Here is a 20,097-nt window from a genome sequence, read left to right as displayed (position 1 = left end):
GTACAAACAACAAACTATTCACATACAACACGTTCTTGTCTATTTCTCGTATTGCTTCGCGCGACAACACCTATTGACGTGATACAGTCAAAAAGAAATATGCACTCGAGTACGAGCAAAAACCAAGCAGCTGTATAGCTTGGGACAACCCCCATCTGCTGCAAGTATTCTACCTTGCAGGAGAAAGTTCTGTATTGGATTATAGCGACATAATGTTACGTTATGCCGCGGTTGAGGGTCGAACACGATCACCTCAAGTTAGCGCAAGAACTCTCAAGAGTTTCATCGCAAAGGCTAGGTGGTTTACCGATTGGGCCACGATACCAGTTGCTGTCAGGAACTGGATTTGTCTGATATTCAAGGTATCAAAAGTAAGTGAGGAATGAGTGAAAGCTAGCTTCCTTGGCTACTGATTGCTCCACAGGTGTGTAGCCCCTTCCTGATTCATGTGAATCGTGATGTGCCACTCAATCAGTTGGCCTCGTCTCGAGATGTCAATGCCGCACGTCACTCTTCTGCTGTCGTCTTGGTATCGAGCACAGGTTTTCCGATCGACTAATCACGATTGATTGTCATAGAAGCCAAACAAGTCAACAAGTGTCATCGATGCGTCCCCTCTGAGTACAAACCGGGTCGAAGTCTTCTTGTCTCGGGTGGCAGGGGTTTTTTCCTGATGAGCCTGTATAATTATGTAGGCTGTCGATCTGGGTGATGATTCTCTCGGCTCCTTCTGCAGCTTGCAGACAAAAGGTAACGCCGGTTTTTTCTGATGTCCAGGAGCCTTTCATGTCTCGATCGCGTCTGCAACATGACCACCCCCGATCCAATATACTGGCCGCGCGCGCTATGATCGAACAAGGCATGAAACAAATGCCTTTGAGTTTTATAAACCTCGACTTCGATCACCATATTTATGGCCGACCTCGTGTTCACTCTCCCCCGTAAATTCCCTCTTTCGACCCACCTCAGACTTTCCAAACCGACTTGCGTCCTACTCTGGCATTGTATACAGCACCCAAGACAAAGTCGAACAAGGACACGGCCGTCATCATCCTTCTTGATAGCACAGTCAGCATCATCTTCAACGGCTACCATCGACGTGGTCATCGGGAGTCTTGCTTGACTGATTGATCACCACCTTGCGTCTTTCTTATTCACCAGGCAACCACTTCTGACTTTACTGTACGCATCGTCGTGCTTTCTCGTTTCATGCTCGTGCTTCTCGATGGTGAATTCTTCCCTGACCTTTATTTATGGAAGATGACAGGCACCTACATCTCTCACGTCACTCAGATCTCAAACAGCAGCGTTTCGCTTGACGTTAGATGTCTTTCTTGACGTTATTGTAGACAATGATCGTTGAGGTGATATGTGCTGCTTGATATCTATGCACTGCTGCTTCATTCATTGAAACGCACCTTCGAAGTTTTCCCCCCTTTGCGATAATTATTCTGCAAAGGACCTCTTCTGACATCGGCTCCTAGTCTAGCTTTGGGGCTTGCTCGACGGCCGCTCCTTATGGGTCAACATGTCTGATTGTTTCCTGTCGATAGGGAGCCTGTTAAGTTTCGCTTGACTTCAGTGGTCACTAACTCTTACTCTTCGTGTTTGGTTTGACGACGCTCGGTTTTTTTTGATTTTTTTCTTCTTCTCTTTTTTAAGCGTCTCATCTTCACTACATCGAGCATGGGTGAAGCCTACTGCTCTACAGAAGCTGATCAAGATGGGATGAGACTATGTTCGCAGTATTATCTGTAGTGGCAGACACTCTTTGCTTAATTATGCTTGATTTTCAGTTCGGTGTCGAAAGCATAGGAAGGGGCGTGGGAAAATATGTTCGCTTGCCACACCTCGCAGATGGCTTTTGATTACTAGCATACTGATTGATATCAAGAAAGTTCACATGGATTGAGGCCCAGAAAGGGATTGTTTGACAGATCCGTAGCGTTCGAGGTCGGATTATGAGGGTTTGTGTTTTGCGGATTTGTGTTCTGCGAGTTCGATGCCTACTGTCCCTCGCCTGCTCCATCTTCTTGTCCGTGCGACTCAGTGCCATGGAAGGCATCTCCGAACGCCGAGTTGTCCATGCTGAAGTCGATATCCTCACCTGCGCCGCCCTCGAAGTCAATCAAGCCATCTCCTGCATCGAAGTCACCAAAGTTTCCGTCACCAGCGGCATAGAGGTCACCGCCGGTCGTTTGGCCGGATGTATCGGGTTGAGGATTGATAGATTGTTGCGGTTGTGTTGAAGCTTGCTGTTGTTGCCCGGGCCAAGCTGACGCTCCCGGAGTCTGAACATCTGTTTTGGGTGTGTCGAAGGTGAAGTTGCCGGTGTCAAGTTCCATGTCATCTGGTAATGAGAAGTTGCCAGTGTCCATGGACTCCAAGTTCTCCATGCTAGTGTCAGGCACATTGGGTGTGATGGATTGTGGGGGTTGCGGAGGTTGTTGAGGTGCTTGTAGAGTGGCAGGTGTTTGCTGAGTAGGCAACTGCGCTTGCTCGATCGGTAGAGCTGTCTCCACAGGAGCACCCGAAGCAGATTGCAAAGATTGTGCTGCGTCTCCGCTAGCGCCGTCCAACTGCATACCAATCATGTCGGTGTCTGCAGGCGGTGTCCTCTTCTCTTCTTTGCGGTAGCCTCCCTCGCTGATCATGATAGCCTCCTTCTGAGCTTGGATGGTTCCGCCAAGCAACTCCTCCACATGCTCAATGATCTGGTTGGCGTCTTGATCGTTCGTCTTCTCCAACCTCCAGAACTCGTTGCCCGAACCTGGGGTCTTCCACGAAGCATTTCTCAACTTCTTCTCGGCCTTGACCAGACTCTTGCTCTTGCGGAGACTGTCCATTCTCCTGGCATGTTCCTCCTTCATGCGTGTGATCTCATTCTGTTCCTTCTCTTTGTGTGCCTGCACGCGCTTTTCAAAGTCCTGTAGTTGTTCCGACGTAACCTTCTTGTATGAAGCTGATGTGTCCTTCGACTTGGCCTCAGCTTTCTCCAAAACGGAGTTGGAGGTGTCGAACAAGCCTTCGGTAAGGCCAGCTAGTTCGCCCATCAAGCCGAAACCAAGATCCATAGGAACAATCTGGCCAGTAGCAAAGGGTGAAGAGTAAACCTCGTCCATCCAATCGTGGTGCTGCATGTAGCGAGTCAGACTGATGTCGCGTTGAGTGAGGTGATCAAGCAAGTCTCCAAGAAGCACATTTTCCTCGTCCTCAATGCTAGTATCTTGAGCCATCAGAGCAGCGGTCGATGCAGGAACCTGAGCGGGAGGGTGCTGGCGCGCGCGTTTAGCAGGCGAGGGACCGGTGTGTCCTTGTTGGGCTTGTTGATAGTAGTTGCCGGAGAAGCGAGGGTTGCCAATGTGAGCCATGGGGCTTTGTTGGTACATGCTCTGGTTGTAAGCAGGCACGCCGGGAACAGCAGCACGACCGGGCATGCTGAGTTGCGGCCACTTCTCGCGGTCGTGTAGCATGAAGTCCTGACGGTCTAGTCTGCCTTGGGATTCGATCCACTGACGTTCGGCGAGTTGCTGGCGCGATTGGTGAGACACGGGCAACTGTGATGTGGGGAAGCAGTGCTGAGGATCAGCCTGACTGTAGTGAACGAGCCAGAGACTTGGGTCTGGAGGCAGGGCGTGGACTGAAGGGTTCTTAGACATGAAGCGGTAACGTCTGCGGGCATGGCTAGTGACGCTGTCGACTCCAAGGCGGTAACCGCTGTTGTGATAGGCGATCTCCAATGTCTATCACATATTAGCGACTTGCTACTCAAGCGAAGAATGGAGAGCGACGCACGTAGCCGCCAAAGTCTTGAGTGTAGCGCTGTTCAGGGTCAACCCAAACATAGCCATCCGTGGGGAACAACTGGTTCTGCATGCGGCCACCGATCCAAGTCAAGAAGACGGTTCCATCTTGTGGTGCAGATATGTACTGCCATGACATGGGAGCAACCTGCTTGACCACCTTGGGCGCTTCGAAAAGGTAGCTGTATGCGCCATCTATGCTGAGTTGCGGAGAAAAGGGATACTTGTGGCCTGAAATGAGGTGCACATGAGGCAACTGTACATTATCTGTCAGTTCACAGCACACAAAAAGACAAGGTCAAATGGACTGACGAGTTGCGCGGGTACACCGAAGCTAGGGTCTGCCATACTGGCTTGCATTCTACAAGACGCGTCGATGCGCCGGCCGAGCTACACGAGTTTTGATGGGCGACAGCGTCGAGAAAAGAGGTACTGAGTCCTGATCTTGATTGATAGATAGCATGCACCGAGGGACCGAGTTGACGATATGCTTCGCTTGATGATCTGTCGAGGTCTCGTTCACATTGCCGGTTGGTGAACGCGACAAAGCCAACACGCTCCCCCGGCCTTTTGCGTGCCAAGGCCCGAGCTTCGCTTACATAATCCCGCGTCCTCGTAGCGCAGCTATAAAACTCAGCGTTCCCTCGCGCTCCATCTTCCTCCGGACATCCAAGTGCACGGGCTTTACGCGTATCAGTGAGGATTCGTCCGAGATCGTGTTTTTGCTAGTTGAAAACTATCAACTGACTGCTCTTGAGGGTCGCAAGATCGTCAAGGAATTTTTGGAACCAAACACAACATTTATTTGTTATCATGCTTTTTTCATTGATGCTTTCGCTGACGCGAGACATTGAAGAAGAGTGTCTTTTCTTACTCAGTAGGCCCTCTGCGGCATGTTACCCCAAATTCAAAAAGCACTGTGTCTTCTGTCAGGCCATCCTCACACCAGCTACTGCAACTGGAATGCCGCTGCCAAGTATGGACGTGCACGCAGGGCACTGAAACGACGGTGCCAACGAGTGTCTCCAGGCGTACTTCCTCCTGTCGAGAGTATGTTAGCTGTAGAAAGGCACAGTCAACTTCCAGCTCGGTACTGCAGTCATCGAGAGATCCTCGTTGTGTCCTCTCTCTCAAACAAGTGCTCTACTGGAGTCAAAGTATTGTGCATTTTTACAGCTCTGGCACCACCTGTCGACGCCAGTGAGGTTCCTCATTACCTTGCCCGTATTGTTCCCAGATGGCATCGTAACAGCACTCGACCTGCAGATGACCACCTCACTACACGATTGTGTACCAGCCGCGCCCTCTCGTGGTAGCAGCACAGCCTGCTCTCTCAACAAAACCATGGTCTGGTTCACTCGGCTGCTCGCTTCCAACGTGACAATGGCCGTAAGACACCTCCATGATTCGGTGCTTGATCTCGTATGGTCAAGTCTTGAGCATAACGAGAACACTCAATAAAAGCAATCGTGGCTTTATGGCGTTTTCATCTGACTTGATCTCGACGAAGGTCAGCAGCTATTCATCGCGATATTGCGACGCGTGTCTCTTCTCTTCCGTAGCTACCATGAGAGGTCGTATATACTGGCAGCATGACCTACTTGCATAACCATATCTCGCGGTCGTTCTTATGGCAGGTGACGCGAACTCGGTTCGCGGAAATCCGCTACACTGGGAGATCTATCAAGCTCTGCTTAATCCGCTGTTTTAGAAGAGGCGGGTCCATTGTTCTTGACCAAAGGGGCACATGTGAGGATGTGACCACAGATCACACATGTGGCCTGACCATTTGTATCACCATATGGAGACCTGGTGATGCTACCTCAAAGCGACAATGTCGATCTCTTGTTGGACTAACGCCAGGGTGGAGATGTCGGCATTTTTGGCCCTACGTCTCGACTACAAGGAAAGTTTTGCTTAATGGATGCGGATGGGCGCAGTCTGTATGCTCGTCGGATGCAAGAGGAAAATTGGGGATGACAGATGCACGAAACAACGATGCAATAGCACAGACAGACACGCACACATATCCCATGTGTATTTATGGCACTGCAGCCTCGAACAGTCAAGATCAAGCGAGAGCCGAGATGGATAAAGCCAATGAGCCATCCGAGTAGATCAGGGTATTGAAGGAGATGCTGTATCCGGGTGCGTCGGTGCGACGGTCGCTGCAGCTCGGAGGCGCAGACAATTCGATCTTTTCATCTCTTGGACTCTCAAAACGGCATCATTGACAATATCAGGTGTCTCAGGCAGCTTCTTTCGAGAAGCTTTCCTCGTGCGACGCAGCGCCCAAGAAAATGGCAGGTCCGAAACAACGAAGCGAAATGAGTTTCCAGAAAAGGACTTCGCTGATTGGAAGGTGCGGCGCAAGCTTGGCTTTCGTGCAATGCAGGCACCCACATCTCTTCCTTCCGCTACTCAAATGCCCAAACAACTATTTTGTCAAGCACTAGCTACATCCGTATCCATTCGCGTCTCAGGTGCAAGGAGTCCCCGGCTCTGGTCACACTAGCACAGCGGCAGTCACCCTGCTTTGGATGCATGATGAACGTACGGCCCAGCCTAAGGGCTAAGTCTGCGACCACCGTCTCATAATCAGACATACCTGGTCATGCTTCCCGCCTGTAGTGCGTACCTACGTGACTGAGATTCATGGCTCCCGCATGCTCAACGTTCGTATACGCATCGTGCTCTCTGCGTGCCTGGCGGTGGTCTACAAGGCGCTATCATGATCTCCGATCATCCATTCCGGGAAGTCAGCCACTATTTATCTCCACCACCATCTCAGTGTGAGATCTGCTATTATACATACTTATAGTCCTTCTCGACTCCTCCTCCTCCTCTCGACTGACAGGAGCGACCCTTCTGCTGCAGTTTCCCTTGTTTGCCATTTCCGTTCCCTTGCATTTTTTTCCATTCAACCCGGCCAACCAGCCATCCACTTAATATTTCTAATCCAAGCTCGACTCGCCTCAAAAGGTCAAAAAACTCCGGTCACGGAATTTTTTGACATTGTTTCACGGCAACCCCTTTGGCAAACAGTCACATCTTTGATACGACGCAAGCCGGTGCATGCCTACTTTTGTCTCGACCTTTCTCTCTTTTCTCTACACTACATTCGTTTAACAGCAATTCGATATGCGATTCCAAGGAGTCATTGGTGCAGCCCTTTTGGGTTCATCTGCCCTGCAGCATGTCGCTGCATCTACGCAGCCTGATGTCGAAGGTGATCTCGTCAACATTGATGGTTACCTCGTGAACGCTGAGCGTCTCGAGACCCGTCAATCAGCACCTGCAAAGATTGCCGTCACTGGAGTCACTGGAAATGGCGTTCAGCCTAGAATGGAACTCCGTACCATGCAGCAACAATATCCTGACATGTTCAATGTCTTCCTTCTTGGTCTACGCAGCTTCATGCAGATGAGCCAGTCAGACCCTCTGTCCTACTATCAGATTGCCGGTATGTTTTGGCCGAAGACAGTGTCCGTCCCCGACAGTAGCTCACTGAAATCTAGGTATTCATGGCAGACCTTATGTTCCATGGGATGGTATTGGCAGTGCTCCCGGCTTCGGTGGTGGTTACTGCACTCACACTTCCAACATGTTCCTACCATGGCATAGACCATACCTGGCTCTGATTGAGGTTTGTAATTGTATGACATGCATACGAATTTCCTGCTGATCATGTTGTGTTCACAGCAAGAGCTTTACAAGCATGTTCAACAAGCCGCACAGTCTTTCCCCGCTGGTGCGACCAGAAACAAGTACGTTGCCGCGGCTCAAAACTGGCGTTACCCCTACTGGGATTGGGCTGCAGCTCCTTGTTCAAGCTGTAAAGCATTCCCTGCTCTGCTCAGCGATCAATGGGCTACGGTCACCACTCCAACCGGTATCCAGACCATTGCCAACCCTCTCTTCCGTTATGACTTCCACCCTGTTTCTGTGTCTGACATGGTCTACAACCCTGTAAGAAGCATTGACCGTCCTTCCTTTAACGATTTGCTGACTTCTCCAGTTCGCATCTTGGGACGTCACCAAGAGATATCCTTCTTCTTGGGACGCTTCTGCAGGTAGTCAGAACAACCTTCTCAATCCTATCTTCACCAACAGCCAGGTCAATTTCCGCGATCGTCTGTACAACCTTTTCACCAACTACAACAACTTCCACCAGTTTGGTGATTCGGCATGGATCACCGCTAGCTCCACCAATGCTGACAGTCTCGAATCGCTTCACGATGGTATCCACTCAAGTGTTGGTAACAATGGTCACATGACTTATCTCGATTATGCTGCATTCGACCCAGTATTCTGGTTACATCATGTGTAAGTGCAAATTATTGATATCTTCTACTACGGCGCAACTAATGGAAAGCAGTATGGTTGACCGCAGCTTCGCGTTGTGGCAAAGCATCCACACCGACAGCTATGTGCAGCCTCTCGCAGCAGTCGGAAGCACTTTTACCTACCCTGCTGGAACTATCAACGATGTGAACTCGCCCCTCACGCCATTCTTCAAGGACACTGCTGGTACCAACTGGACTTCGGCCGATGTGCGCGACACCACCAAGCTTGGTTACACTTACCCTGAACTTCAAAATGGCGCTACTGCTGCCAGCGTTCGTGCAGCTATCAACAGACTTTACGGAAAGAACGCTGTTGCCGCAGATGTATCAGCAAATGTCAACCTCGGGAACGCCGCATCCTCTGCACCTGCATCTTCCTCGACACCGGCAGCTCCTTCCGCTCCAGCAGTCCCTTCGGCATCTGCAAAGCCTTCAGGCCCAACACCACCTGTAGCGCCTTCGAGACAGAATGCTCAGCGACCTGGACTCGCTAGCATCTGGAGAAGCCACCCCGTACATATCTGGAGCCCCTGGTGGAAGCGTGATAACATGACTGGCGAACCGTACTACAACGCCAACGGCACGAACGGCACTGATGAGTACCATCATGAATACATCTGCAACATTGTGTCTCAGAAGTTCGCCATGAACGGATCATACGCCGTCTATGTATTCTTGGGTAACGTTTCATCAAACTCCACTGAGGAGCTGCAACTCTCGCCCAACCTTGTCGGTACCTACTCCGTCTTCTCCAACATGCCTTCCGAGGACAATGACATGGCCAACATGGATCTCAAGATTACCGGCACTGTTCCCCTGACCACCTCTCTTCTCGGAAAGTACGAGACTGGAGAGTTGAGAACCATGCTCCCGGCCGATGTTGAGCCATACCTTCGCAAAAACCTCCAGTGGAGAGTGGCCAAGTACGACGGAGGAGAAGTTGCTGTCGCAGATGTGCCCGATCTTTCGCTCAACGTTGTACAAGCTCAAGTCACTCCCGCTGCTGACGAAACCGAATTCCCTCAGTGGGGCGCCTTCACTGCTCTCACCAGTGTAACTGCTGGTAAGGTCGGTGGCTACAGTGCACAATACTGGAACTGCCCCGAGGATGGCTCGTCATTCGACAACGGCTACTCAGGTACCCCGGCCGCTCCTCAAACTCCTGAAACACCTGCAACCAGCGCCTCCGCTCCTTACGGTAACGGCACTGCCGCCTCACCAGTCGCTCCTCAAGGTACTGCAGCTGGCACTGGCTCGGTCATTCCCTTGTCACCCACGACCTACACCGGCGCAGCCAACATTGTGAGTATGTCCGGTTGTGCCATCGCTTTGGCAGCTGCAGCCCTTCTCATCTAGATCAGATGAGCCCTTCAGTCTTCTACAGACACTTTTCCTTGTATGTGTGGCGTCCACAGGTGGACGGTAAATTTGTGTAGTAAAGTCGCTACAAAGCGAGCAGAGCTCGAGTAGCGAGAGGAGTTACAGAAAAACTCATAAGCAGTCTTTTCGGTGTAATAGCTTGAACAGCAAAGCAATAATAATTTCATACTTGTCCAAACGCAATAAAGCTCTGCGTGTATGTGACACTTGATTCAGGCATCGGGTAATATTTCTTGATTCAATTTATTTTCCCTTCGAGCACGAAGTCAAAGAGCCAAAGCTTATCGATAAGGACGGGAATTTTGCAGGGCTCCGATGTCCGAGTTTGGAGGATGGAGATTTTTGACCTTTGCATTTTCTCGAAAAGCAAGACAATAATCACACAATGGCGCGAACGAAAAGCAAGAAGGACAATCGGCAGACTGGAGTGAAAGCAAAGGCTGCTGCACCGGCCAAGAAGTCGGCGCCTGCACAGGACGATTCGGCCAGCGACATGTCGGACCTCGAGAAATATGACGCCCCAGCTGGACAAGACGAAATGGACATCAGCGAAGACGAGAAGGACGCTGCCGAGGAAGAGCTGGAGAGAGCCGTGTTTGGCGACAGCATGGGATTCAGAGCTGGGCTCGCTGGATTCGGGACTGGTCTGGATGATGAGGATTCGGCGGAAGAGGGCGCTGCTGCGTCTGGCGATGAAGGAACATACGATGGTCTCGCAGACGCCGACTTGTTCTTCACTGATGTTGGCGCATCGGCTGACCTGAAGCCCGTCCCTGCGACTGAAGAGGAGGAAGAGGAAGAAGGAGCAGCGTGGCAAGACAGCGACGACGAGAGAATGCTTGTGTCATTGGCCTCAGTACCGCGACTGCGCAAGCTGAGGAGGACAGAGGCTGAGGATGTGATTTCTGGCAAAGACTACGTCCGCCGTCTTCGCAAACAGTATGCTCGTCTTCTTACACTCTTTGCGACCAAGAAACTAATCGTGTTGCAGTTACGAGATGCTCAACCCTGTACCCGATTGGGCTGTCGAAGCCGCCCAGCAAGGACCTAGAAAGAAGCGTAGACTTAGCTACGACGATCTCGATGCTGATTCAGAGGATGATATGGACATGGACGATGAAGAGGGCGGCGACGAAATCTCGGCCGAACCGCTCAGCAAGCTGCTGCAAGGAGGAGGCCTCGTACGCCGAACGGAAAGCAAGAAGCGCAAGCTGCGACCCGAGGTCATCGACATCCAACGTACAAAGGACATTGGCAGTACACAACCCTCGGCCATCACCTCTCTGCAATACCACCCCGAGCTTCCCCTGCTGCTCTCCTCCGGCCCTTCGTCAACTCTTTACCTCCACCACATCGTCGCGTCTCCTCCAGCATCCGAAGCCAACCCTCTTCTCACCTCCCTACATATCCGCAAGACTCCCCTCACGACGACCGCTTTCCACCCCAACGACCCCCGTATCTTCCTCTCCGCCCGCCGCCGTTACTTCCATGTCTGGAACCTCGAGACCGGCAAAGTGGAAAAGATTGCCCGTGTCTACGGTCATCAACACGAACAACGCAGTATGGAGCGCTTCAAGCTGTCTCCCGACGGCCGCAGCATGGCCCTTATCGGCAGTGCTCGCAAGGGTGGCGGTGTAATCAATATCCTCGACGCATACACATTACAATGGTCCAGCCAAGTACGCGTGGAGAGCAACAACGGTATCGCAGACTTTGCCTGGTGGCGCGATAGCCGCGGTATGAGTATCGCTGGCAAGAACGGTGAAGTCACAGAGTGGAACATGGATGAGCAGCGCGCCGTGGCTCGCTGGCAAGATGAAGGCGCTGTTGGCACCACTACAATCACTCTCGGTGGTGACAATGGAAATGCTGGCTCGCCTATCGGTAAAGATCGTTGGGTTGCTGTGGGCAGCTCGAGCGGTGTGGTCAACATTTACGATCGTCGCGCTTGGCTCATTGCCTCTGCATCTTCCACCGACCCTCTCGCTTCGCCTACCCCTACTGCTCCTAAACCTACTCGCGCTCTCGACAATCTCACCACACCAATCTCTCACCTCAACTTCTCTCCTGACGGCCAAATGCTAGTCATGGCATCAAAATGGAAGAAGGACGCTTTGAGAATTGTGCATCTGCCTACTTGTACAGTGTTTAAGAACTGGCCTACCAGCAACACGCCGTTGGGTAAAATCACTGGAGTTGCGTTTGCACCAGGCAGTGATGGTCTTGCTGTTGCAAACGAGCAGGGAAAGATTAGATGTTGGGAGGTTAGAGCATAGAAGGCTTCAAAGTTTGAAGCATACATACATGGTGTGGTGTACATGAATCAGTCTAAATTCAAAGGAACATCCGAACACAGATGACTGTTTCTCAATCGTACAACGGGTTTGCGCTATGGACAACAATCACATGTGAACATCTTGCAAGACATTTAGTTTATTCGTTCAGGCCTGTTCGAATTCGACAATGAGGGAACGCCTTCTCTAACGATTATACCTCAATATCAGAGGCTTTCCAGTCACGCGAGCGTGATGGTGATAATCATGTTTGAAATGACAACTGGGAGCGATTTCCAACCGAAAGCTATCGGTGCTGAAGGCGGTGCTGAGGTCTTTCGGTCATCCCATAATGTTTCTCAAACATTACCTCCCACACGAACTGGTTTCAATAAGGCCAAGAGAACTCTCGTCTCTCTCGTTAAATACGAGCTTTCGAATTTAATGTAACCATGCAGGCTTTATTCTGCACAAAATCCTAAATTCAAATTTCCAGGCTTCACTTTTATTTTTCGAGAAAAAGAGTTCTTGCTCATCCTCCACAAACACTTATAACACATTCTATGGTTGTTTGACGACAGAACAAAAGAAGATTCCGACACGGGGAATTGAACCCCGGCCTCCTCGGACCTGGTTGTTTCTTGGTAGAAACGGTTTGAGAGCGAGAAATCCTAGCCACTAGACCATATCGGATGTTGTTGAAGCTCACTTGGCTCGGCAAAAATATGATCTTCAGATATGCAGACCCAGCCGGACAACCCATGTGCTGTCTTTGCTAGTGAACGTAGTGTAACACATAGTAATAGGCAGTGGGTGGGTTGTATCACCTCTATAGTCAGTTTAGCTTCTAATTTTCCCAAGACTTCGGGCAATTCGCTACTATATTCACCTTTGCTGTCATTGTCTAGCTGCACAATCTTAAAAACATATAAAGTGCTTTCGGCAGCATGATTTTCAGGAAAGTCTTACACATATCAGCTTTAAACTATCTAGGTAACATCAGAGGACGTATGCTGCATTGTTCCAGGAAGATATCAGGCCGATGGCTGCTAACAGAAAGGTTGAACACTGGGTTTGACAATGCAGTCAGGGTCGTACGCCCATCAGTGGGTGATGACCACGGAGTTAAATCCGATGACGTCTACCCCTCATGAGAGCATTATTAATCCGCTCGGTGTATCCATCCTCTGGCCATCTCTCCAACTTTCACGATTCGTCACACCTAAAAAATGGCTTTCAAGACCAATATCGATCTGTGAGTGCAAATGTTCCCGTCCAGTGAGGTGATACTGACGGCTCGATAGCTACACCGCAGGTACTGGCCGTAAATCGGTTGACAACAACAAGACCTCCTAACAAGAGATTCAGGCACGCCTAACGGTCACAAAGTCCATATCGCATTCGAGGAGCTGGGTTTGAATTACAATGTTCATAAGATTGATATCTCCAAGAACACGCAGAAAGAGGAGTGGTTTCTGAAGATCTGCCGTAAGCTGCTCCGATACTCGATCTCGTTCTAAAATGTGATACTGATTGACATCAGCCAATGGACGTATTCCTGCCATGGTAGATAAGACATCCGGTAAGGATAAGCGTCTTTTTGAAGGTGGTGCCATGCTGCTCTACTTGACCGAGAAATATGACAAGGACAACAAGATCAGCTTCGACCATGACAGTGATGAGTACTGGGAGACCGTGGAGTGGATTGTCTGGATGCAATCTGGACTGGGACCTATGCAGGTATGATGTGCCTACCTGAAGTCGTTTCAGAGTGTCGTGCTCACCAAACGTAGGGTCAAGCAAACCACTTCTACAGATACGCACCAGGGAAGATCGAGTACGGCATCAATCGCTACCAGACCGAGACCAAGCGTCTGTATCAAGTCTTGAACGACCGTCTTGCCGATCAAGAAAAGGCCGGTCAAGGTCTATGGCTCGTTGGTAACAAGTTCACCATCGCAGACATTGCTTGCTTCTCGTGGGTCAACTGGGGTGCTTGGGCTGGCATTGAGACCAAGCCTTTCCCTGTGATTGAGAGATGGCTAGATGTCATCAATTCGCGTCCAGCTGTTCAGAAGGGTATCAACATTCCCGACGAGTTCAAGTTGAAGGAAATTATGAGCTCAAAGGAAAAGTCCGAGGAGCATGCTAAGAAGGCCAGCGCTTGGGTTATGAAAGGACAGGAAGAAGATCAGAAGAAGCATGCCTGACTCCATGATCAACGATCCAAGATTTGATGATGGAAATGCCTGACGAATCACAAGGAGACTCGGGACAGCGAGTTGCTGGACCAAAATTACAAACCAGATTCCACACATTTCGTGTATTTGATGATGCCGAGTTGTGACGACGTCCTGCTCAGCTCCGGACGTCAGCTAGAAATGGAAATCACATTCCATGCTGTAATGGTCAAATTACTTGTAAAGCTCATACAAAGACCTGTCTCCATATTTCTCGGTGTTTGTGATGCTCGATCGATTAAAGCAGGACTCGAGGGATCGACAGAAGCTGCACGCCCCGCACAACGTGCATCCCTTCCCAATCTGAGACCATTCTTCTCCAGCAACAAACATCCCCGCATGGCAAGTGCAGAATAATGTCCTTGCTGCCTCCGCCCGTATGCGCACATGGTCATATGATGTTCACGTCTGCGATATGCATCATAGCCCCTCCTCCATTCCTACCGAGATCAAGTCGGAGTATCCGAGGAGGTGGAGACAACCAAAGGTGCCATCATGTGTTGATGTAAGGAGTATGCATACAGCATCAGATTGCCCCGCAGTGATATTGATTTTCTGGAGCATCACAGGATGCGGGCAAGGAAGGTGCATGTGGGCTTCGGAGTCTCGGAGAGGTAGTCACGTATCAGTACAGGTTTGCTTCGTGATGATGAGGGTTGTCACTTCCTATAAATCTTTGTTGATGCCCTGTCAATCTTGTCGGTCAGTTGGGTTCGATTTGATCTAATCAACACTCGCCATCAACCTTCAAACACCACCATCATGGCTTTGCGGCGCACTGTGCAGTGGCTTGTAGCTGCTGCTTGTGTTACACAGATCTGTGCTAGCCCGAATGGCCATGTGCCTCGTCAGAACGCTTTACCGCTAGAAAGTTGTCCCGGATACAAGGCCACCAACGTGAAGCAGACAAGTCAAGGATTGACAGTGAGCTTCGCTTACTCACTTCTGACCGTGACCTGGCCGTCGCTAATATCATCTCTAGGCTGATCTTACCTTGAACGGCCCGGCCTGCAACACTTATGGTCAAGACCTCCAGAACTTGAAACTTGAGGCGACTTACCAGACTGGGGACAGACTCCACGTCCAGATCTACGATGCTGAAGAGAACGTTTATCAAGTTCCAGAGTCTGTTCTCCCCCGTCCAAGTGCGAATGGAAACGCCTCTTCCACAACAAGTCAACTTATCTTCGACGTCGTTGCTGACCCTTTCTCGTTCGCCGTATCTCGTCGTGATGGCGGACAGACTCTGTTTAACACCAGTGGTACCAATCTCGTCTTCCAATCACAATACCTGAGAGTTCGCACCCAACTTCCCGAGAATCCTCACCTCTATGGCCTGGGCGAGCACTCTGATCCCTTTCAGGTATGTTACAGTTGCCAATGGACACAAAGACTATAGCTGACACACGAGTAGCTGAACACTACCAACTACACACGAACTCTTTGGTCCCGTGATGCATACTCAATTCCTGATGACAGCAACCTCTACGGCAACCACCCTGTGTACTTCGATCACCGCGGTACAAATGGCACGCATGGTGTCTTTCTTTTGAACAGCAACGGCATGGACATCAAGATCAACAGCACCGCAGAAGCCGGCCAGTATCTGGAGTACAACACCATTGGAGGCATCATCGACCTCTACTTCTTGGCCGGACCTTCTCCCACCGAAGTCTCCAAGCAGTATGCGGAGATTGTCGGTTTACCAGCTGAAATGCCATACTGGGGTGAGTCAAGTCATTGTATCATCTATGTCGAAGGTCTTGCTGACCATACCGCCAAAAAGGCTTCGGCTTCCATCAGTGCAGATATGGATACCGCGATGTCTATGAAGTCGCTGCTGTTGTTGCAAACTACAGTACAGCCGACATTCCTCTGGAGGTCATGTGTAAGTGTCGTACAGATTAAACCATCAGGATGATAGCTAACGTCTTTCAAGGGACTGGTACGTAAACTGAAGTTGCATATCTATTGCATTGGTCTTGTAAGAATGGTCAAGCCAATTCTGCAAGACTAAAATACCGCTCTGAAGACTCTGCTGACTGTTTTTCCGCCATAGATATTGACTACATGGACACAAGGCATGTGTTTACGACCGATCCAGAGCGCTTCCCGTTGGAAAAGGTGCAAGAACTGGTCTCAACTCTACACGATAGACAGCAATCCTACATTGTAATGGTCGATCCTGCGGTTGCATACTACAACTACTCTGCCTTCAACAACGGTGTCGAGGCCAATGCCTTCCTCAAGAGATCAAATGGCTCCATTTATCAAGGTGTCGTCTGGCCTGGTAAGCAGAAGCTTGAGTACCCAGTATGAAGTACTGTAAGACTGACGGTCTGCAGGTGTCACGGCCTTCCCTGACTGGTTTGCTAGTGGAACTCAAGAGTACTGGACCGACGAGTTCACTTCGTTCTTCAACGCTGATACTGGTGTTGATATCGACGCTCTTTGGATTGGTAGGTCGTCGTGAACCCAGCGCTAAAGCATCGGCCATGCTAATCGCAGTCAGACATGAATGAGGCCAGTAATTTCTGTCCCTGGCCATGCAGTGATCCATCCGGTTATGCTGCTACCAATGGTTTCCCACCAGCTGCTCCAGAAGTCAGAGCGAATGCAGGCTATCCCATACCTGGTTTCCCTGCTGATTTCCAACCGGGCCCCTCATCACGCAAAGTCAAGCGCCAGTCCAACAGCACAGGCACTCACCTCGGCCTGCCAGGAAGAAATCTCGTCGACCCTTCATACACCATCAACAACGATGCGGGAAGCTTGTCGAACAAGACCATTGACACTGATCTCATCCATGAAAATGGGCTGACCATGTACGACACCCACAATCTTTATGGCACCATGATGTCGACTGCCAGTCGAGACGCAATGCTGGCACGAAGACCTACAAGAAGACCTATGATCATTACACGTAGTACTTTCGCTGGTGCTGGAGCTCACGTCGGCCATTGGCTGGGTGATAATGTGTCGGGCTGGCGATGGTGCCGAGTGTCTATTGCACAAATGCTCGAGTTCGCTGCTATTTTCCAGGTATGGTGTCCTTGTAGAGGCTGTATGACTTTAAGCTGACCAGAATCGAACAGATGCCTATGGTCGGCAGCGATGTCTGCGGATTTGGTGGAAATTCTTTCCCTGAACTGTGCGCCAGATGGGCAACTCTTGGTGCTTTCTATCCCTTCTACCGCAACCACGCGGAGCTTGGTACCGTGAATCAAGAGTTCTATCGCTGGGAGTTGACCACAGCTGCTGCTAAAAAGGCAATCGAAACACGTTACAGACTCCTCGATTATCTGTATACCGCCTTCCACGAGCAGACTCTGAGCGGCAAGCCGTTGATCCAGCCCTTGTTCTTCGTCTACCCTGGAGACACCAATACTTTCCCGATCGAGCACCAGTTCTTCTGGGGTAACAGCATACTGGTCAGCCCTGTTGTGGACGACAACAGTACAAGCGTCACATTCTACCTTCCTGATGACATCTTCTACGACTACTTCACCTTGGAGCCTGTGCGTGGGACAGGCGATTGGGTGACCCGCGAAAATGTCGACTTCACCGATATTACCGCTCACATTCGCGGCGGTAGCATTCTGCCTCTGCGTCAAAATTCTGCCAACACTACCACCGAGCTGCGTAAGCAAAACTTTGTTCTCGTGATCGCACCTGATCTCAATGGCAAGGCTGAAGGTTCATTGTACTTGGACGAAGGCGATGCTATCGAGCAGCCTGAGACCAGTCTCATCACCTTCAGCTATGCAAATGGCACCTTCACCATGGGTGGCAGTTTCGGCTACCCAACTGATGCCAACGTCGTGAGCCTTACTGTGCTTGGCCAAGGCATTAATGGGACGACAGCGGCTTTCAAAAGAGACTCCAGCGTAGTGACCGATGTGAAGAGGAAATTGATCACCAAGAAGCTTGGTGTGCCATTGACTGGATCGTTCGTGATGACTCTGGTCTGAGGACTTGAACATGACTAGGAGCGAGCGAAGGGGCTTTGCTAGATCGTACACAAGAGGTCACAGACAGAAACATGGAATCCAGTAGCTGAAGTAGACATAGTTGCACAGAATCGTAGCTTGCCTTTAGCATACCAGTGTTGTTCGTCCTAAAATTCTCGAATGTATCCTGGTGAAGAAGCAGCAGATAGCGATTAGCTTGCCCCAAAAAAGCTTCAAAGACGCGAAGGGAAATCTAAAAGTTTCTCATTACTACGTGGCCCTTTTATTTGTTTCGCATAAAGCGTCTAGAGGGCAGAATGTGGGACGATCTAACCGAGAACCTTGTCGACGACCGAAACTGGAGGAAGCAATTAATATCATGGTTGCAGCTCGACGGTTTGTCCAAAAAAACTCACCACTCATGCCAGTGTTGTCGGGCTCGACGTGGGCCTCCTTGACCTTGCCATCCTCGATGACCAGGGCGTAGCGCTTGCTGCGGTGGTTACCGAGGATGGGGGTAGCATCAAAGTCAAGGTCAAGAGCCTTGGTGAATTTGCAGTCGGGGTCGGCAAGGAAGCGGATCTGTTAGAAGACCATTAGCACGAATTGGGCTTCCACAGGATAGCTATAAGAACTTACGCCGCTCTTCTTGTCAGCGTCAAGATCGTGGGCCCATGCCTTCATGCTAGATTGTGTGTTAACCTCTTGATTCGAGGATACCGGTATTAGGCTCCTGCTTACACGAAGGGGTCGTTGACCGAGACGACGAAGACGTCACCGGCATCCTTGAGATTCTTGTAGTTGATGTAACCGGGAATGTGGGACTCGGAGCACGAGGGGCCTATAAGGAAGAGGAATGTTAGTGGGTGTTTCCTCATTGGGCGATTGCAGCTTCAACTGATGGTTCAAAAGGAGCGCGAGCTATTTCTTCATGTCCAAATTCCAGAGGTGGTGGAAATTGATACACGGGAATGTAGAGGTTGGCAGCGGAGCGGCAAGCAGGCAGTCGTTCGGCAAGCGGTACCGCGGGTAGCCAGCCAGCGATTGACCAAGCTTTGGACTCGCTGCCGGCATGGAGAAGTAGGTGTAGCTTGTCGCGCAGGGGAACCGGTGAAGGAGAGGACGGTGCACTAGAGAAAGAGGGCAATCTTACTGAAAGCAGCAGGGACTCCGATGATGAGACCCTTGCCCTTGAGGAGCTTGGGGATGGAGACCTTGTTGCCGGGAGAGTCCTCCATCAACTCAATGTCCGGAATAGAGTCGCCGACCTTGACCATGATGGGAGCTGAAGCGTGGAATGAACGGGTGACGAGGGATGTACGGGTGGCGCGGAGAGTTGAGGAAAGAGCAGAACGAGCGGTGAACATGACTGCAAGCTGGGGAAAGGTGTTTCTTTAATTGACGGCAAACGACGAGCAGGTGAGGGGTAGGTGGGTGAATTGGACGTGGCCAGAAGACTGGAGGCTCTGAGCTTAAGGTGTGGATAACGACCAAGCTTTTGTTGTCAACATGTGATTGGGTGCTTCCCGCGCTCTCTATTAACCATTCGACCGGCTACGCAATCGCTCCCTATCAGCATGTCATGATGCAAGATACTCCTGAAGCTCATCTACAAGCTTGATAAAAGTTGCGCGGAGATGCGGCATACGTTGCGACCCTGACAGGACCCTCCTTCCCTCTCTGTCCACAAACCTTTACCAGGACGTTTGCTGTGAGTTTCAATTTTCTAACAGTTTTTGGAATACCACCATCGATGCGTTCACCCTTTTGACCCGAATGGCTTGCGATATGCAGCTTTAGCGGAGCCGTTGACGCCATCCCAAAGTATTAGATCCAAGCTTAACCGCAAGATCCATTAGCCCTCCTTTGTCCTGCAGAAGTGGGACACATGTCACGGCTATGGCGATGAGGAAAATTTGATGCTCGAGCGGAGTTGCCGGTCGGCAGTCAAACAGTGGTTGGTATGGGTGAGCAGTATTTGGTCGATGGTGGAAGGAAGCGACGGATACACGGCCAGCATCCAGCATTCCACGATTTGGGCAGCGGAAGCTTTCTTCCAATAATCGCGACGCCGATCATGACTCTCTGCTATCGACGGCTTCTAC

General features: G+C 50.6%; 7 protein-coding genes across 7 annotated transcripts; 5 read left to right on the top strand and 2 right to left on the bottom strand.

Moving 5' to 3' along the window:
* Positions 1-2,006: 2,006 nt before the first annotated feature.
* On the bottom strand, positions 2,007-4,151 carry AUEXF2481DRAFT_1028 (uncharacterized protein; the record flags this gene model as incomplete). The annotated part of the gene is made up of 3 exons (XM_013492403.1): positions 2,007-3,743; positions 3,796-4,059; positions 4,116-4,151. The coding sequence occupies 3 exons, from the start codon at positions 4,149-4,151 to the stop codon at positions 2,007-2,009; spliced, it is 2,037 nt and encodes a 678-aa protein (XP_013347857.1).
* Positions 4,152-5,257: 1,106 nt separating this feature from the next.
* Positions 5,258-6,012, top strand: AUEXF2481DRAFT_182407 (uncharacterized protein). Its single transcript, XM_013492952.1, has one exon. The coding sequence runs from the start codon at positions 5,396-5,398 to the stop codon at positions 5,918-5,920; it is 525 nt and encodes a 174-aa protein (XP_013348406.1). The 5' UTR covers positions 5,258-5,395; the 3' UTR covers positions 5,921-6,012.
* Positions 6,013-6,944: 932 nt separating this feature from the next.
* Positions 6,945-9,505, top strand: AUEXF2481DRAFT_61752 (uncharacterized protein; the record flags this gene model as incomplete). The annotated part of the gene is made up of 5 exons (XM_013492823.1): positions 6,945-7,266; positions 7,322-7,449; positions 7,506-7,772; positions 7,822-8,129; positions 8,182-9,505. The coding sequence occupies 5 exons, from the start codon at positions 6,945-6,947 to the stop codon at positions 9,503-9,505; spliced, it is 2,349 nt and encodes a 782-aa protein (XP_013348277.1).
* A 348-nt stretch (positions 9,506-9,853) lies between these two features.
* AUEXF2481DRAFT_104533 (uncharacterized protein) lies at positions 9,854-12,305 on the top strand. Its single transcript, XM_013492951.1, has 2 exons — positions 9,854-10,468; positions 10,521-12,305. Exons 1-2 carry the CDS (start codon positions 9,915-9,917, stop codon positions 11,803-11,805), a joined length of 1,839 nt encoding a protein of 612 aa, XP_013348405.1. The 5' UTR covers positions 9,854-9,914; the 3' UTR covers positions 11,806-12,305.
* A 682-nt stretch (positions 12,306-12,987) lies between these two features.
* Positions 12,988-14,246, top strand: AUEXF2481DRAFT_35443 (uncharacterized protein). The gene is made up of 5 exons (XM_013492683.1): positions 12,988-13,057; positions 13,107-13,117; positions 13,171-13,290; positions 13,346-13,542; positions 13,596-14,246. Exons 1-5 carry the CDS (start codon positions 13,032-13,034, stop codon positions 14,010-14,012), a joined length of 771 nt encoding a protein of 256 aa, XP_013348137.1. The 5' UTR covers positions 12,988-13,031; the 3' UTR covers positions 14,013-14,246.
* A 558-nt stretch (positions 14,247-14,804) lies between these two features.
* AUEXF2481DRAFT_45709 (glycoside hydrolase family 31 protein) lies at positions 14,805-18,013 on the top strand (the record flags this gene model as incomplete). The annotated part of the gene is made up of 8 exons (XM_013492775.1): positions 14,805-14,966; positions 15,025-15,405; positions 15,457-15,769; positions 15,829-15,930; positions 16,102-16,332; positions 16,388-16,501; positions 16,555-17,084; positions 17,138-18,013. 8 exons carry the CDS (start codon positions 14,805-14,807, stop codon positions 18,011-18,013), a joined length of 2,709 nt encoding a protein of 902 aa, XP_013348229.1.
* Positions 18,014-18,167: 154 nt separating this feature from the next.
* On the bottom strand, positions 18,168-19,478 carry AUEXF2481DRAFT_181337 (uncharacterized protein). Its single transcript, XM_013492950.1, has 5 exons — positions 19,146-19,478; positions 18,734-18,833; positions 18,632-18,677; positions 18,409-18,574; positions 18,168-18,350 (listed from the first exon to the last, which is right to left on the bottom strand). The coding sequence occupies exons 1-5, from the start codon at positions 19,357-19,359 to the stop codon at positions 18,322-18,324; spliced, it is 555 nt and encodes a 184-aa protein (XP_013348404.1). The 5' UTR covers positions 19,360-19,478; the 3' UTR covers positions 18,168-18,321.
* Positions 19,479-20,097: the final 619 nt, after the last annotated feature.

Source organism: Aureobasidium subglaciale, assembly GCF_000721755.1.
Source record: "Aureobasidium subglaciale EXF-2481 unplaced genomic scaffold scaffold_1, whole genome shotgun sequence".
In the NCBI taxonomy this organism is placed as follows: domain Eukaryota; kingdom Fungi; phylum Ascomycota; class Dothideomycetes; order Dothideales; family Saccotheciaceae; genus Aureobasidium; species Aureobasidium subglaciale.
This window is presented reverse-complemented; position numbering and strand designations above follow the sequence as displayed.